At 47.2% G+C, this 16,923-nt stretch overlaps 2 protein-coding genes and 1 long non-coding RNA gene across 3 annotated transcripts; 1 reads left to right on the forward strand and 2 right to left on the reverse strand.

Annotated features, from left to right (window-relative positions):
- Window positions 1-165: 165 nt before the first annotated feature.
- Window positions 166-2,571, reverse strand: ARMC7 (armadillo repeat containing 7). The gene is made up of 3 exons (XM_051634921.1): window positions 2,246-2,571; window positions 2,026-2,169; window positions 166-1,223 (listed from the first exon to the last, which is right to left on the reverse strand). Exons 1-3 carry the CDS (start codon window positions 2,310-2,312, stop codon window positions 886-888), a joined length of 549 nt encoding a protein of 182 aa, XP_051490881.1. The 5' UTR covers window positions 2,313-2,571; the 3' UTR covers window positions 166-885.
- Window positions 2,111-8,833, forward strand: LOC127391791 (uncharacterized). The gene is made up of 3 exons (XR_007891125.1): window positions 2,111-2,188; window positions 3,321-3,402; window positions 8,735-8,833. It is a non-coding gene; the product is annotated as an uncharacterized LOC127391791 (long non-coding RNA).
- On the reverse strand, window positions 8,591-16,601 carry SLC16A5 (solute carrier family 16 member 5). Its single transcript, XM_051634920.1, has 4 exons — window positions 16,382-16,601; window positions 12,275-12,418; window positions 10,453-11,319; window positions 8,591-8,835 (listed from the first exon to the last, which is right to left on the reverse strand). The coding sequence occupies exons 1-4, from the start codon at window positions 16,599-16,601 to the stop codon at window positions 8,591-8,593; spliced, it is 1,476 nt and encodes a 491-aa protein (XP_051490880.1).
- Between the last annotated feature and the right edge of the window lie 322 nt (window positions 16,602-16,923).

Raw genomic sequence — 16,923 nt, forward strand, 5'->3', positions numbered from 1 at the left:
TTGTGTACTTAGCTTCCCTGGCTTTTGGGTTGCCTTTTGCATCGTTGGCTGATAATGAAAGGAGACCAAGCTGGCTTCCATTTCTGGCCCATGTGCATGAGTAAGAGTGGGCAAAGATTGGCTGCAAGTGCGATGGAGAAATATTTATGAGCTTATACAAACCTGTTTACACAGCACTTAAGTTAATGTTTTATTAAGAGAAGGTTTTACAAGACAGCTGTTCTTATGAGCCAGAGTTCCATGAGCTCTTTTTTTAATCTTCACCTTTCTTACCAGTGGTAATGAAAGAAAAGCAACTTTGCACTACCTGATTCATAGGATGGCTACAACCTGTCCTGTATGGTGATTTATTAGCCTATTTATTATATATATATTATGTATGATAGGCCTGTGATGATAGGATGATATGATGGCATGTTTAGTAACAAGGGGACACAGCAAGACTGCAAACTGCCAGGGCAGGGCAACACCTTCTTCTGCAGGAAGAATAAAGTTTATGTGACATTTCAAAGTCATTTGAGGTGACACTGAAGAGGAAAGCTGCAGCAAAACCAGCCAGGAACTGGAGGGGATATAAGCTGCCCAATAACCCAAGCAGAAAAAACATCCAATAGCTGGGAAGGGTTATTTGTGCAAGCTGGGTGCTGGGCTGCACTTGGCAACCTGCTCTCCAACAGATCTGTTTTATTTTAAATATTTGCTTGCAGTTTTAGCTGTGTGCTTGGCCTGATTGACATGGCAGTGCTGTACCTCTTTATTAACTAAAATCCAGTGCTGGTATGACCAGTTTCCCTCTTTAATATTGTTCTTGACATGCTCTTGACCTGCTGAGCAGGAAGTGGAGGAAAACAAGAGGGAAGGTCCTTCTCAACAGCTCTGACAGCTTCAGTCCTTGGGGAGAGGAATCCCCACTGCTGTGTGTTTGCTGAGATTCCTTGCCTCCTCCACTTGCAGAGGCGTGCAGTAATCCTCCAGGAAGACAGTGGCCAGGTTGCTGAGCCTTCTGCTGGCCGAGAGGGAGAAGCGGAGCATGCATTCCACCACGGGCAGCGCTGTGGTCTGCGGGCGCGACTGCGGCGTCGTCAGGGACATCAGCGTGGTGACCGCCGACATCACCGTCTCCTCGTTGGAGCTGGAGAGGCAGCCGATGATGGGCTCGATCCCGTTCGCCTCCAGGATGTAGTCCTTGTTAGTTTTATCCAGGCACAGGTTACAAAGGCCGCCTGAAACAGCAAAGAAAACGCAACACAAACTCTTCGCACCCTCATCCTTTGCATGCTAAGATTCAAGTTCACTGCTGATCCCTTTATTTTTTTTCTAATACAGAAAGAAGTATCCGGTTTTTCCGTAAGATTTGGGTGGAAAATCATCTGAACAGCTTCCTGAGCAATGTTTTTTTTTGATGCTTTCCATGGATTTTTCCCTCAGCGCACTCCTCCTCCCGTATGTCATTAGAGGGCACTGTACTGCTGGGCTTCAGGTCTTGCATGGAATTAAGAATTCCCATTATCACTTAACCCTGAGGGAGGTACAAGCCAACACTTTATCGCAGGTGTTGGTAGAAAAACAGAGATAACAGTACTAGCCAAGAGGCACAGAATGTTTGTACTCTAAACTTTGAAGACGTAGCCATGTCCTGCTGCAGCTCAGCCACAAACCTCACAAATCAAACATATTTATTATCATCTCCTGGAACCACTCACAGTTAGGATCTGGCCCCTCAGCTTCTGTTCAGACCTTGATGAATCACTATGAAGCAGTTCCTCAGAGGCCTTATTAAACCTTTCAACCAAGTGTTTTAGAAGACCGGTTGCCAGTAGCAGAATGGCAACAACTTGGGTGTTGGTGACCGCTTCTCTATAGGAGAGATTTGGTTAAGAGTAATTAATCTAGGCTTTAGTATTAAATCCATTCCAGCAGAGATCTTTTTAAGCACAGCGGCTAGGTTAGGGATGTAGCAGAGCCCTGCCGCCCCCTCCTCGTCCCATTCCTCTCCCTCTCCGCCAAACCCACGGCAGCCCTTACCCATGGCGAACTCCACCAGGGCCTCGTTGTCTTCACTGAGGGCGTCAAGGAACAGATCCAGGACCTGGAGCTGCCGGAGGTACTCGTAGTTTTTGGGATCGTAGGCGAAATTGGCCAGATTGGCCAGGACCTGCTCCTTGGCCTCTGCAACCGTGTCAGGAAGGTGAGGGAGCGCGCTCAAGGGGAAGAGCGTTCGCGAGCGGCGGGGCCCGGGGCTCACCTGAGCTGTCTGTGCCCTGGAACTCGGTGACGAGAGCCTGCAGGTACTGCAGCCGCCCCAGCTCCATCGCGGGCCGCTGCTGCTGCCGGACGGACAGACACCCTGCTCCGGACGGACGGACAGACCCCCTGCTGCTGCCGGACGGACGGACACCCTGCTGCTGCCGGACGGACAGACACCCTGCTCCTGCCGGACAGACCCCCTGCTGCTGCCGGACGGACAGACCCCCTGCTGCTGCCGGACGGACGGACACCCTGCTCCTGCCGGACAGACCCCCTGCTCCTGTCGGACACACAGACACCCTGCTACTGCCGGACACACAGACCTCCCGCCGTCAGGCTCGGCCGCGCCCCGGGAGCCCCCGGGCGGGCAGCGAGGCGCGGGCAGCAGCGCCGGGCCCCGCCGCCGCCATCTTGTGGGCTGGTCTCCTCAGCCGGAGGCGGCTCCTCCCGCTCCCCTGCTCCTCCCGGCCCTTCCTCCTCCCGCTCCCCCTGCTCCTCCCGGCCCTTCCTCCTCCCGTCCCTCCTCCCGGGCCGGCGGGCTGAGCCGCCGTTGAGCCTCCTGCAGCCGGTTCCCGGCTCGGTTCCCGGCTCGGTTCCCGGCTCGGTTCCCTCGGGCCGTGTTTCCCGCCCGTCCCCGCGGGCGCTCAGGGCGGGCCGGCTCTTGGCATGTGCAGGCTTTGCTCTGGGAAAGAGCCAGCCTTTCCTCCCTCTCTAGTGATTTTCTCAAAAAAAAAAAAAAAAAAAATCATTACATTCCCACGTGTCTTTTTGGTTTGGTTTGGTTTGGTTTGTGTTTTTTGCCTGCCCGATTTCCGTGGCGCTGCCCCCGCCAGGCTCTCCAGGGTTGTGGGGGATAAACCTCAAAGCTGGGCAGGTAAAACCCCCAGGCCTGGCTCTGCTGAGGGGCTGGGAGAAGGAGAGAACTAGTGCTGGGTCTTGGCGTCTCTGTGGGAGGTGGGTTTCATCGTGGGACAACACGAGACGGCCCGGGGGGGGACGGGGAGGGAGAAATGCTGGAGGGAATAAAGGTTTTTTGGTTAGTTTCAGTGCTAATCTGGGTTTGCCGTTTACAGGGTAAAGACAGACGGTGGAAAGAGATTTATTTCTTTATTGCCTCCTGTAAAAAGGCAGAAGAAGTCGAAGCGGAGGGGAAAGGTAAAAAGATAAATGACCCGGCGGGGGGAAAAAAATGAAATGAAACCAAGAAGGAGTGAATCAAACCAGCAGCAGGTGATTCCACCCTGGTTGTGCTCATGTCCTGGTCTAAGCACAAAGCAGAGCAATGACCTGGTTCTGCACTAGCAGGGTCCCAGTTAAACCACTGTCATTGTAAGTGCTGCAAGTGGGTTCATTTGTGGTTCATGTCATGAAAATACAGGAGGTAAAGGTACATACATAGTGTAAGCTGGGGAGGGGGTGTGTGTGTACCTGCAGAAATATGTGTTTCTTATATTGAAGGAATTAAGTGCATGGAGGTTCTTCTGTAGACAAGGTAGGAAACAGGCTGTGAGCAGATGTTGTCTTTTGTGTTATCCCAAAGACAGTTAATTTTCATATAAAGCAAATTGAACATGGTCTGAGATCCTCCAAATGCATGCCATCGGTGACAAGCATGTTGGGCTGATCATCTTTCCTGCCACACGGCTGGGCATGGTAAATTATCTGCCCACGTCCAGATTAAATAGAAGGATGAGCAAAGAAGCCACACGGAGTGCAGTAATCCTAAATCTTTTAAGATTGCATTGGTGTGGGAAGGCAGAGTGTGAAAATGAAGGCACTTATTTCCACATGGTATGAAAATTTAACCCAGCCCTGTGCTAGCAACTTCAACTCATTGTAATTATCAGCTTCAGCTGGTATGTATATGTGTGTGTATATGTGTGTGTGTGTATATATGAAAATGATCAGCAAAGATGCTACAGACTCCTGGATTAGAAGGTTTTCTAGTGTATTAACAAATCTCTTTTAATATAAGCCTTTGTAAGTGGTAAGTGTTGACATACTTTAAAGCCACATCTGTCATTACACAGACAGTGAATGACTAATGTGAGAAAGCAAAGGCAGAGGAGCTAGTCAATACAAAGAGAAGTGATTATGGACACTGTGATTGGCTCAGAGAGGTGAAAAACAGTATTGAGAGAGGAAAAGTGCAGTAACTTCTGTTTGTAAGTACTAGATTTGTGCTCAGTCCATAAAATCATTCACTCAGTAGGAGTTTGTCCCCTGGAGGGGCTTCACAGAGAGCAGTGTTTAGGAAAGGCTGGTGTCTGTCCTGGCTGAGTTTCAGGGGATGCACCTCCAGGTCATGCCATTAAACATGTGGCAAGAAGTAACCAGGAGGAGAGGAACCCCTGCACTTGTCTTCCTGGGAACTGTGAGCTGGGCTTCTTCTAGCTTCTGTCTTGCACTGAGTTTCCTCAAAGCTGGTTAAGAGATAAGAGAAACATTTTCTATTTAATTTGCTGTGCTGGAGCTGCCTCCTGGGGGAGGTGTTGATAACATCATCCTATAGTTTTGTAACCCTCAGAGATTGTCTGCAGGACTTGCAGACCGTGCTAGTACTTCTTCCACGACCCACTTGGTTCCCAGCTCAGTGCTTGTTGTCTTTGTGCTGAATGACTGCAGGGAGCTTGTCCTGATCAGCCAGAAGGATCACCTGGCATTAGGCAGAGTTGGCTGAGGAACATAACCCTCCTACTCAGGCTGTTTACCCACCCAATACTGTCTGTATTGTTTCACAGTCTGAAGGCTCCAAGCACTTGCTGTTTGCCAGAACAGTTAGCACAGCATGGGCTAGTCTAGCTGGGGTATTTGCAGCTCCAGGGGCTGGTCTAGTGACATTGACAGCCCAACCAAGTTGGAATTCAGTGACTTTTCACCTCTAGTAAAGTGTCTTTTCGTGCAGTTACTACCCAGGTCAGCAAACAGCAGGCCAAGCTTTTCATTTAAGTGATTCTGCACTTCTGAGGTGTTTTACAATGTGTTTACAAATTTACCATGACCCTTCTTTGGTTTTTTTTTAATTACACTTTTTCAAGAATGATGTTGGCAGAGTACCTAAGGCTTTTAAGGATCATGATCCTGGAATAATTCAGTGTGAACTTCCTGCTGAATGTTTTCTTGCCGTAAGAAAAGGTGCTTGTTGCAGAAATGCTTACCTTGCAAGGTTAATGCTACTTTAAATGATAAAGGAAGCAGGAAGAGGTGACTTTTATTTCTGGTCAATTTTTCTTGCTCTGCTGATTCTCGGAGGTTTGTAACCTGGTATTAGTGTTTGTCTGTAATAAAAGCCAGGGTTACTTGACTGTCTGTAGGTGTTAAAAAACACTGCTCCAGAGGGTGGTGGTAATTAAGCTGTGGTTGCCTTGTGTAATGGGATGACCTTAAGCTAATGAAAGGAATTTTTATTGCTTTATTTTTCTTCTGAGCCTCAAGATTCTTGCTCCTGTACCATAGCTCTCAGGAGGAACATTTATTATACTGTAGCAAACTCAGTATGCACGATCCCTTTCACCAGGCTCCTGCTCAAGGCAGCTTGGGTTTCAGATGGAAAAGAGAGGTAGGAAAGGAGAGCTCTGGAGCCGGAAAGGAGAGGGGTAATTTCTCTATTATGGGAGCTCAGACATCTTATTTACCTGAGGAAACACAGCCTCAAATGTCACCTCTCCTCTCTCCAAGATTTGTTTCCAACCTGTGGGTTGTGGATTAATCCTAAGGCTCTGTGGAAAGTAAGCAGGGAGCACAGTCCTGTTTTCAGGCAGCTTAAATTCTGTAAGGCTGCAAGGAAGGTTTTAATTAAGAAGTTGAGAGAAGCTAAAATGATGGATTTGTGAATTCATTGTTTTTCTTCCCAGAAACATCAGTGGAACATCTCCCTTATGAGGAAAGGTTGAGGGAGCTGGGTCTCTTTAGCTTGGAGAAAAGGAGGCTGAGGGGTGACCTCATCAATGTTTACAAATATGTAAGGGGTGAGTGTCAGGGAGATGGAGTTAGGCTCTTCTCAGTGATGACCAGTGATAGGACAAGGGTAATGGGTGTAAATTGGAGCATAGGAGGTTCTATGAAACATATCTCTGCCTCTGCAAGTAAGTCCCAGTGACCCGGCTGTGGAGTGTAGGAGTATCAAAAAGCAGTTCTGTAAAGGAGCCTCCTAACTTTCTGTCCTAAATTATCTTCCAGTGCTGTGCCCAGATAAGAAATAGCCAAAACTGAGATTCCTTTGCCATGTGTAGGAGGAGCTGATCTATGTGTGTCATCTTCAGTTGGTGAGAACCCTTTTCCCCCCGTGTCTCACAAGCACGGATCACACTTCTACATTTGCTTGCTCATGAGCCAGCTGGAGCTAAATCATTGCAGACAGAGCAGTTGGCTCCACAAAGGAGGTGCATTTCATTGTTCTTTCAACTAACCTTTGTTTTTCTGTGGCAAATTTTGATGGGTTGTAGCTGACACTGTGTCTAGCCGATTTGTAACATGTCCCCTTTGCAGTGGGAGGATTTGGGACAACATGACCCTGTATTTCTGGAAGAGAACAGGGAATGTAGAAAGGTGAACAGAATTTAAAATTTAAGAATTACATGCAGAAAAAATACAACCTGTTCAGCTGCTGAGCTGTTTTATTTGCAATAGCTAGAAGATGTTCAGGACTTGATCCCTTTTCGTTGGTTTCTTGGAGAGGTGGGAAGCTCCATCTTTTCCTAGGAACCTTCAGCACATGTTTTGGTAAACTGAGGAGCACCAGTCCCTGTTTACTCTGTAGTTATGGACCATGTAAGCACTACACAAGTTAATAAACACGTGTGATGAGAGATTAGATATGTAAATATAATTTTGATCAGGAAATGCAAAGCCTGTTGGTTTGGTACTCGCAGCTGTACTGAAATACAGATACTATTGACTGGTGGCAGCAGGAACCCTTCTGAAGGGCTGGTTCTCTTCAACTGTAAAAGCCAGCTGTGAAGCCATTGTAGTCTTAGAAGACCTTGGACTCAGTTTTCCAGTGGTTTCATCCAGTCTGGTTTTGGTTGGTTGGTTTGTTTTTTCCAGGGAGCCCACAGCTCTAATGAAATCTGTGGTTTTGTTGCTGAGAGTTTGATGTAACAGCCCTCAAGATAAGCACTGCAGTGGAGTTGAAAGCTGCTCCTTCTCCCATTCCACTCTCATTTTATGCTTCTGTCTTTCTGATCATTCTGATGTGTTGAGTAGTTTTCAATCTGCAGTGCTTTGTGAGCTGTAGGCTTCTGTCAGATCAGGAAAGATACAGAATATAAACAGTGTGCAACTTGAGCTGATGCTGAGAGAGGCTGGAGGTTGATCCAGCTCTAACCTAAGTACTTGCAAGGGTAACTCCTAGGAGTGTAGCAAGAAAAGCCATTTACAGTCAGGGCTGTGTGGATATGAAAGTGACACTGACTTACCCACAGGCTTCTTTGTCAGTTGTGCTTGTGCTTATAAGAGATGTGAGTTACACTTGTGCAAACATCTTTATAATGAGAATGCAGATGTGATTAAGTCTGAGAGTCAAAGACTGAAGAGCTGAATTCATTTACACAAGGGGAACTGCAGTGGCTGGGAATTGGGCCCTGTATTCATACATTTATTCTCAGGTCTAGTAACACTTCACTCCTCCAGAAAATGGGTCCCAGTTAATGCTGGAAATAAATGTATTTACATAATTTTATGAGATATCAAGGAGCACTTGAGACATTATTAGTCACACCAAGCAGGCACTCTAAGGTTTGGTTATTTTTTTCTTTTTGATGCTCTGGAATTGAATCTTTTGAGGCCTTGAAGATGTCCTTGACATGAAGCACTCATATATATACCTCACAGGAGAAAATATTTTCTCTCACTAAAGACTTGGCTGAGTTCTGCAACCCATGCAGCAGCCTCCATATCCCATTTAGAGATGTGGAAAAGAATAACACACTTCCTGTGGGAAGCATCCAGGAAACTTCATGTCAATCTGCACCAGAATTGTGTGTTCAGGCAACAATACTTAGTAGTGAAAGAGCTACATTGTGCATGGCCATGAAATACCTCTTGTCCAGTGCTTCCCACTGCAGTGAATGTGAAATTCCAGTGACTTCTTAAAGGCACTGACTTAAACCAATTGAAGGGGCAGAGCCTTTGTCCCCCTGTGCTGGTTACCATGGTTTACTTTGGGAAGGCACAGTTCCCTTTGTCCCTGGGCTCTGTGGCTGGCTCTGGGCTCAGCCTGTGGTGCAGGAGGATGGTGCCAGTTGTGGAAAGCAGACACTTGTTTTCTCATCTGCCATCAGTGCTGGCCCTTGTGCAGCTTTGTACAGACCACATCATTGCTTGTGTCCCTCCTCCTTCCTCTTCATATGCTTGTGACATACATGACTGCTGGAGGGGACTGGCTCTCAGACTGTGGTTCAGTTGGCATTTCATTGTATTGATATCTGGAGGAATTATCCACAGGTGCTTTGGAAGCCTCTTTCAATTTGTTATTTTTTTTTTCCAGAGCACAGAAGCTGAACCCCATGAATGAGGCAGCTGATATCAGGAAGAAACTGGAGGTGTAGAAGACATAGTGGAAATCACTGGTTATGTCCACCAGGAGACCTGAAATAGAAGCCACAGTTTAGTGGAAGAGAAGCTGCAGATTAAAGGCAAATGGGTGACATTTACATAAATGTTAAGCCTAAATCATCCATCAAACTGATATATAAAAAGATAAGCATTCACAGATGAATTATCTTCTTTAGATTCTAAGGTTTGTTTGTTTGTGTTGGGTTTTTTTGTAGTCACTTCTCAGGTGTTATTTCTGTATGAAGTACTTCTCAATACATGGAAAAATCAGGAAAGGAAGGAAATTGTAACTTTTTCCCAACCTGCTGATCAGTTTCCTTTGCTCAGTAGAGGATCCCTGTGCCACTGCCACTCACTGGATTTTGTCATGAGTGACCCTGTTGCCTCCCAGGTCAGAAAACAGAACAAATAAATAGAGAAACCTCTAAAAAATTGACATGTTTGGGTCTCTCAACTGAAAGCTAGTCTCTCATGGTGTGTAACCAGGAAGAGGAAAATTCACAGCTCAGCAAGCATTGTGACTAAGTGCCTCAGTAGAAAACACTTAGAAGCATGATATACCAAATGAGTATTTTAACAGTAACATGACAGATGGAAAGGTGATATTCAGGTCAAATATATGATGCCTTTTCTATAAGCTGCTTCTTTATATGGAAATACTGGAATGATGTTTGTTGGGATGTGGACTTCAGCAAAGAGGGTTCTTTTTACAGTGCACTTTTCTTTAACAGATTTTAGAACTAGAAATAGAAATGCAGCTGCTTTTGCTGTACTTTATCTGGCCCATCTGCCACTCCTATTACAGATGTCCAAGAAAATACCTTTTTTGCACGTTAGAAAAGTGACTGAGACACAAATACCAGGGAATACCATGAAATAGAGTGCATGTTATCACCTCAGTCTTAGAAATAATCTTATTTTCCTGCTGAATGGCACACATTATCTGGAGAAGAGAACTAATGCCTGAATTGAGGATTCATGCTCAGGTTCCTGTTTCTTGTTTGTTAGGCTTTTGAATTTGCTGCTGTAGTGCAGAAGCAGGTGATTCTTGGACAGGTCACTTAGTGGCATTTGGAGTGAACTCTGACATCTGTGAATAATTTATTGCACTGGAAGTCCTACCTAGCTCCTTTTTTGTCCCCAGAGAAAAATTAAAACACTCTAGAACTTGGAAAGAACCATTAACCAAAGCTTTTTACCATAAGTTGAATAATGTAGGCCTGGTAGTAATTCTGATCAAAAATTTTTAATGGGATGTTTGCAATTCCTTGAGACTTCCTAGATAAACCAATGCAAACTGGCAAAGCAGTGAAATGGTTCACAGGCAGCAGGATCCTACCCACAGGAATTTCTCTCTGTGTCTTGCTGTTCACTGGAAAAAAAGCTCCCCTCAGTCTATAAAGCTGCCTACCAAGTGGGTAACTTTTCCACTGTCTGCTGTTGCAGCTGCAGAAATTACCCTCCCTCAGCTGTGACAAGAGGCTGATCATTCCTTTCTGACACTCTGTTTTATATTGTTCCCTTTGATTAACTCACCTGCCTGCAGGGGGTTGGAAATCCCCTCATTTCTCTTCTTTATGCTCCCAAACACTTCTCACCAGTGTCTAAACAAGGGATTTCTCCCCAGCCTGCCTTCATCTCTTCTCTCACCTGTGAGAGGGGGCCCGATGAGGAGTGTGATGCTCTCCAGGATGGTGAAGAGCCCTAGAGCACTCGAGAACCTGTCCATCTCCACCACATCCATCAGCACCTGGAAGGTGAGTGCCCCGATGCCGCTCATGGCGATGCTGAGGATGACGCAGTAGATGATGAGGACGTTGAACTGGGCTGAAATGACACAGATGAAATTGCTGAGCCCACAGAGGAAAACAGCCAGGCTGAACAGGTAGATACGTCTCCCGGTGAAGACCCTGTGTCCTGAGAGCAGCCCTGTCAAAGGGCGGATGAAGATGTTGATGAACCCAATAATGGAGATGAGGAGGGCTGCCCTGCGCTCCTCCACCCCGTTCTGGATGGCATAAGGCACCAGGTAGACGTGGGGTAATGCAAACCCCATCATCATCCAGGTCACTCCAATAGTGTAAATCTGGTAACCCTTGTTTTGGCAGAAGATGTCAAAAGCCAGGTACTTCTGCAGCATCTGGAAGCATGCAGTCCTTCTGGTTTGCTGCTGGAGCTGAGGGTGGGGAGAAGATGCTCCATTGGACAGTTGTGCCCCTTCTGCTCTTCTCCCTGGCTCCTCTGCAGGCTTGGCTGACTGCAGGAGTGACCCTGATGCGAGCTGAACTGGTCTCATGATGGCTCCACAAACACAGCAGTTCAACAGAATTCCTCCAAAGATAAGGAAAGTGTTCCTCCAGCCCATCTCATCCAGCAGGTAACGAGAAAGCAGCGGCCACAGCGTGAAGCCAAGAGAGACCCCAGTGGAGGCCATGGCATTGGCCAGCGTGCGCCAGCGCACGAAGTAGTAGCCCAGCACAGTCACTCCTGCCTGGAAGCTGAAGCAGGAGCCCAGACCTAAAGGTAGGAATGAAAGAGAAAAGGACAGTGCATCATCACCCTGCCTTGTCTTAAAGGGTGAAAAGAGCCCGAATCCAGAGTGTACCCACAGATGACTTAATCCATGGAAGCATTTCCTCACCTGCCAGCCTGCACAACCCCCAGTGATTCATACTCAGAAATCCCACTCAAAGGATGAAGAAGGATGTTGTGCATAAATTAAGCTACATTTACATACTAAATACACTGATCTAAGCTGACACTTGGCTGGAGCATGCTGCCATTCCTACAGCTGTTATGGAATTGTTCCTTAAAAACTTGGGGTTTATGCCACGTGCAACAAGCAGTGCTGCTTTCCTGACACTTTCAGCACGGCTCAGGGGGTTACTTGTTTTTCTCTCTATGCAGGGGACACAGCTTAGCTTGCAAGGTCAAACTGGATCAGTCCCAAAGTAACCTGGCTGAAGAAATTAATGTCTCTATTGTTAGAGAAAAGCAAGAGTTGAACATTCATCACAGAGGAGAAATATTTGGAAAGGAAAAGTTCCCATCTGTGACTTCTGTTTAAAACCAGCATATTCTTTTGTTAGAAAAAAAGATATCTCCATATTTCCTCAGATTGGGAGTGGTGAAATACAAGCCCAGGGAAGTTGGGAAGGACATTGTCCCAACACATTGTGTTCCAAGATCGGAAAACACCCCTCCCTTCTTCAAAGACAAAAGGCTGAGAAGCTGCTAAAAAGAACAGACATCTTTGCTCTCCGTTTTGTCCTTTGGAGATGGCTGGATGAGGGATGTGTTACTGGGGTGTGAAGGGCAAGTCTAACTGCTGGCAATTCCTGCTGTGCTGTGGGGCTTGTGGATTATCCTGCTTCACAGATGAATGGAAAAATGTGAGCGCTTAGTGGGGACTCTCCCCATCCCTCAGGACGAGCACAGCAGCTGGGTTCTCCTGCTGTTGCTTGGTACTTACCAGTGATGAGGCCAGCTGTGAAGTAAAGCTGCCCGATGGACTTGCAGAAGGAGCTGGAGACCATGCCCACCCCACTGAGCAGGCCTCCCAGCATCACCACAAACCTGCAGCCAAACCGCTTCACCAAGATGCTGCAGAGGGGTCCTGGAAGCAGAGAAGCAAAAGGGAAGCAGTTAGGGAGGAAGGAAATATTTTGTACCTGCTGCACTGCTGAAATCATCAAATGATGTAGTCTAGAGACAAACCCTGAGGACTATCCCTAATGTAGTAGGGGAGCCAGGAATAGGAAATATATCCCCCAGTCCTCCCAAATGCATGGTCAATGTGTTAGCATCAATCACTCTTGTGATCTGCTTGGATTTTGGCCATCAAGTAGGATTTCTGAGCTTCCCTGTGCTGGGTTTTAGCTAAAACTCTTGGAAATTGAATGGAAGAAGGACCTTCAAGTATAATTCTGTTCTCACATGATAAAAAGACTGGGAATGATTTGAAAATGGAGAGGACTTAGATTTCTGTGCCTCTGAGTCAGAGATGCTAAGCAGGGTGATATTTCTGTTTGCACATTTCCACTCTCAATGCACTGTTTTTTTCAGATACTCTGCCACAAAATCTCCCAAATTGCCCTTGGTGTCCTCCTACCCAGATGGAACTCCTTGCAAGAGAAGGGAGATGAACAGAACTAGATCAAAAGTGGGAGAAAAACAGATGTCATTGAGGAGGATTGTGTGAAATCAGCTGCATTCGTGTCTGCATGGGAATCAATCTGAGCTTCAGGCAGCAGCATCTGAGCCTGTGGAGTCTTGCAGCTGTCCTGCAAGTCATCTTCCCCAGGAACATAATAAGATGTTGTTGTCAGCACAGCTCTTTGCACGTGCCTGTCCTGGCATACCTGGCAGAGGTGGGTAGGTTTAACTGTGTCCACTCCTAAGAGGACACAAGCCTAGGAGCAGAGCGTGCACATCCTGGCTCCTGCTCCCACACTTCCAGCACCACCAGCACAGCAGCAGGAGTGAGATCCAGGTGCTTCCAGTGGGCAGAGACCTGAGCTCTGTACACACCTTGCTGGCAGGCTTTGCTGAGAGTTATTTCATAAAAAAAAGACCTCAACAGTGAACAAACAGGCATGGAGGTGTAGGTGTAAGGTCAGTTAATTCTTTACTTCTCATTGACATTTGGAGAGTTTCCTGAGATTGTGGTAAATAGCTGGTTTGTTCATGTAATTTAGTATCCTTCATTATAGGGTAGGAAAATATTAGTTCAGACCTGCAGACCATCAGTGGGAACCATGAGTCTCTGCATGCTCTGGCAGAAGAGGATCTGAAGGCAGAGTTTCTTTTCCTGTTCCTTTGAGAATCCCCAAATTTTCCAGGTTTTGTGGGTTTCTTTTCCCCTCTCCCAAACACTTCAGGTTATATAAGGAAATGCAAAATAACTGTAAGCTGCAGAATGAGGAGTCAGTCAGTGTAGGGAAAATAACCTGTGACATGTTTGTGACATAAGTCAATGTCTGATTTGAAATAAAATCCACATAGTCAAGTGAACAATGGAACATTATTAAAATGAGGAGTGCAGGTGTGTATATTTTGATCTGCTTGGGAGATTTTCACCTCAGACTTCAACTGGCCTTTGAGAAAGTGTTCAGCAAACTGGTGACTGGATTAGTTTTCCTCCTGCTGAAGACACTAAGGATAGCACTGCTTTTTAACCAAGCCAAGTAGCCAGCCCGTCATAAATGGAACACTCCAAAATGATGAGATTGGCCCTAAAAATCATGAGGGTTTTTCATTATTTGTTCTCGTTAAGTTGCTCTCTGGGTTACAAACACTATTTCTCACTTGCTTGGGGCTTTTGTGCTTTCCTTTGCAAAAATAATCCCAACAAAAGTGCTGCATTTCTATGGGTGCAGGTCCAGAGAGTGGGGGGTGTGTGTGTGTCTGGAAGCAGGAGCATGTGAGGGCCTGATCTCCCCTTTCAGAGCAGGCCCTGTGATCCTGAGGGCTCTCAAATGATTCTTAGAACAAAACAATCGTTGCTCCCTTTTGCCTAGGAACATGGTCTGGGTAATGTGATCTTTTTGGCTGCAGAAGTTATGAGCTATTGTTTGCACTGTGCCCTTCCCTGTTCCACAGCTCTGCTGAGCTGGGGTTAGCTCTCCTGCATGGGACCTTCTCACTGCACTGACCACTCTCAGGATGGGCTGCTCTGTCCATTCCCCTTCCTGTTTACCAAGTTTTGCAACAAATATATATATGTTTTGGTTTTTTTCCCTTCAGTTTCTCTGAATCAAAAATAATAAAGGAGAAGAAAAGAGAGAAGCAGCTTTAAGAGGCACTGGTAACACAGCAGAACACAATTCTGGAGAAGGTGTAAGTGCCAAGATGATGGATGTAGCTGGAGAACCTGAACTGAGCAGAGCCTGGCCCACCACAGAGAAGGTCAGAAGTTGCAGCACAAGCCATAAGTGCTTGGCTTGAATGGGAGGCTTTTATCTCTGGGGTTTTGATGTTTTTTCTTCCTGGTTTATGGTTGTGCTACTGGGATGCAAGAACAGGAACAGCCTGCAGTAGGAGACAGAGCTGGCCAACAAAGTTAACAGCTCTCCTGTCATTCACTGGCCATGCCCTGACAAATTCTGGTAGTGAATACAATTAACATGGGGTGATTATTTCCTCATCTAATTTTAAGTTTGGGATCTATTTATTGGCTGCCATTATATTACCTTTTACTGTGGTTCCAGCCTCCTACAAAACAATTACTTCATTAAAGAAGATAGGATGACTGATAATTTTTTTGTGGATGCTGCCAGATTTGTCCTTCCCGGACATGTTGGGACCAAACTGCTTCTGAGACTATTTTCCAGAGCCAGCAGAGGTTCCATTTGGCTCCTTCCCACTGACCACAGCAGGATCCCCAGGGATGAAAGGCAGCACAGGGAATGCCCAGCAGTTCCCAAATTCGAAGTCCCAAGGACACTGCTCTATTTCTGCTGATCTTCAGGGACAATTCCTCCTGTAGCTGCTTCCTGTCAGGTCTCTTTCCACCTGCACCTTGCAATTCTGGACCCAACTGCTTTTGCTAAGGTGCAAACTCTGTCTCCCATGTCAGTGGCTGTCAGCCAAGTCCTGCACAGGAGACACTGATTCTGCCACAGCCCTCACAGCAGCATGACTCAGGGCTCTGCTTTTTTTTTCCCCCTCTCATATTATAGTGTCACCTTTCACCAGTACTGGAAGGGGGCAGGTATGAGCTCAAGGAGCAGCTCAGGTACGTGGTATCACTGGATACTTTGCTTCTTTTGGGTAGTTTATCAGATAAGCACAGGAGTTGGAGGGGTCAACAGGAACCTGGATCACTCCTGGGGAAGTCCTTGAGCTGCTGGGGATTTGCTTTCTATGTGGAAATATCCATCTGGGTGAGGGATCTGGGGACCCTGTCCTGTGTAGATCCCACATTTCCTTTGGGGGAAAAAAAGCAGTGATTGACTCCATTCTCCACACAGCACAACCCTCCCTCCATCCCCCTTCACCTGGAGGGTGCTGCCTGACCCCACTGCCTGCATTCATCCAGCAAAGGTCATGTCCACCCTGAAGCCTGCTGGGGTGTGCACTCCCTGCTACTGCCCAAGGTGTTGCTTTTAACACTCTGCCTCAGCTCATAGCCTGGAGGAGCTTGGCTTTGGGCATCTTTTCAGCCATGAGGAACACAGTCGTCAAGTGGCACATAGAAGAAGATGTGGACAGAAGATGAATCAAGGAAGCACGTAAGCTCCAGTGCTACCTGCCAGCTTATTGAAAGAGCTGCTGTGAATTAAGTTCTCGCTGGTCTGGGGAAGCTGGACTGAGAAAGGGATTGATCTTCTTTGGCCAGGAGTGCTGGCTGTCTCTTAGAGTGGCAAGAGGCAGTTGGTGACTGTGGACACTTCACTCTGGAGCGTGTGACCAAAGCAGCTGGGAGATGCTGTGCCCTGCTGACCCACCAGTCTGCTCAGACCTCCCAGTCCCTTCACCATCCACCTGAGTGAAATGCTGGAAGTGTCCTTGTCATGGCCCTCATCAGCACCTCAACCACGGGGAGCCGTGGAGGACATTCCCTGTGGCCCTCACTTACCGCCTCCGTGCAGCACAGCCACCATGATGGACGGGAACCACGAGGTCTCGCTATTGCTGGCCTGGAACTCATGCTGGAGGTCCGTGAAGAAGACACCAATGCAGGAGGGGAAGCCCAGGGTCAGCCCCTGCAGCAGCACTGCAGCCAGCAGGACCATCCATGCCCACCCCTGGTCCTGGGGCTTGGCAGCTTCGCCCGCTGCTGCTCTTCCTTGGGACATGTTGGCTTCCTTCTCCTCCTGAGCCAGCTGAGGAAGGTAGTGCAGCTACCATGCAACCCTCAGCCCAGCAAAGGACCTGCAGAGAAGGGCTGGTGGTATTCCCGAGGCTCGGAGGAGCCAGTGCATCCCACACCTGGAGCAGCTGACACTCTGGACTTCTTGCTCTGCATTTCTTCCAACACCTCCCTTCCTTCTCAACACAGGATCCTGGCAGAAGATTTCTTGAGAAACAGCTGCCTTCCTCTTTTATATTACACAAGACTGTGACCACAGCCAGGTACAGGGCAGGACCACACCTCCTCTGAGGTAGGAATTGGCCTTA

Source organism: Apus apus, chromosome 17 (genome assembly GCF_020740795.1).
Source record: "Apus apus isolate bApuApu2 chromosome 17, bApuApu2.pri.cur, whole genome shotgun sequence".
Taxonomy (NCBI): Eukaryota; Metazoa; Chordata; class Aves; order Apodiformes; family Apodidae; genus Apus; species Apus apus.

Excerpts from the sequence above, each read along its gene's own strand:
- ARMC7 (XM_051634921.1), bottom strand. The coding sequence starts at position 2,312 with ATGGAGCTGGGGCGGCTGCAGTACCTGCAGGCTCTCGTCACCGAGTTC. Across the intron at positions 2,170-2,245 it reads CCAGGGCACAGACAGCTCAG|AGGCCAAGGAGCAGGTCCTG; the intron begins GTGAGCCCCGGG and ends ACACGGTTGCAG. Across the intron at positions 1,224-2,025 it reads CCTGGTGGAGTTCGCCATGG|GCGGCCTTTGTAACCTGTGC; the intron begins GTAAGGGCTGCC and ends TTGCTGTTTCAG.
- SLC16A5 (XM_051634920.1), bottom strand. The coding sequence starts at position 16,601 with ATGTCCCAAGGAAGAGCAGCAGCGGGCGAAGCTGCCAAGCCCCAGGAC. Across the intron at positions 12,419-16,381 it reads GGCTGTGCTGCACGGAGGCG|GACCCCTCTGCAGCATCTTG; the intron begins GTAAGTGAGGGC and ends CTCTGCTTCCAG. Across the intron at positions 8,836-10,452 it reads CATCGGGCCCCCTCTCACAG|GTCTCCTGGTGGACATAACC; the intron begins GTGAGAGAAGAG and ends CTTCTATTTCAG.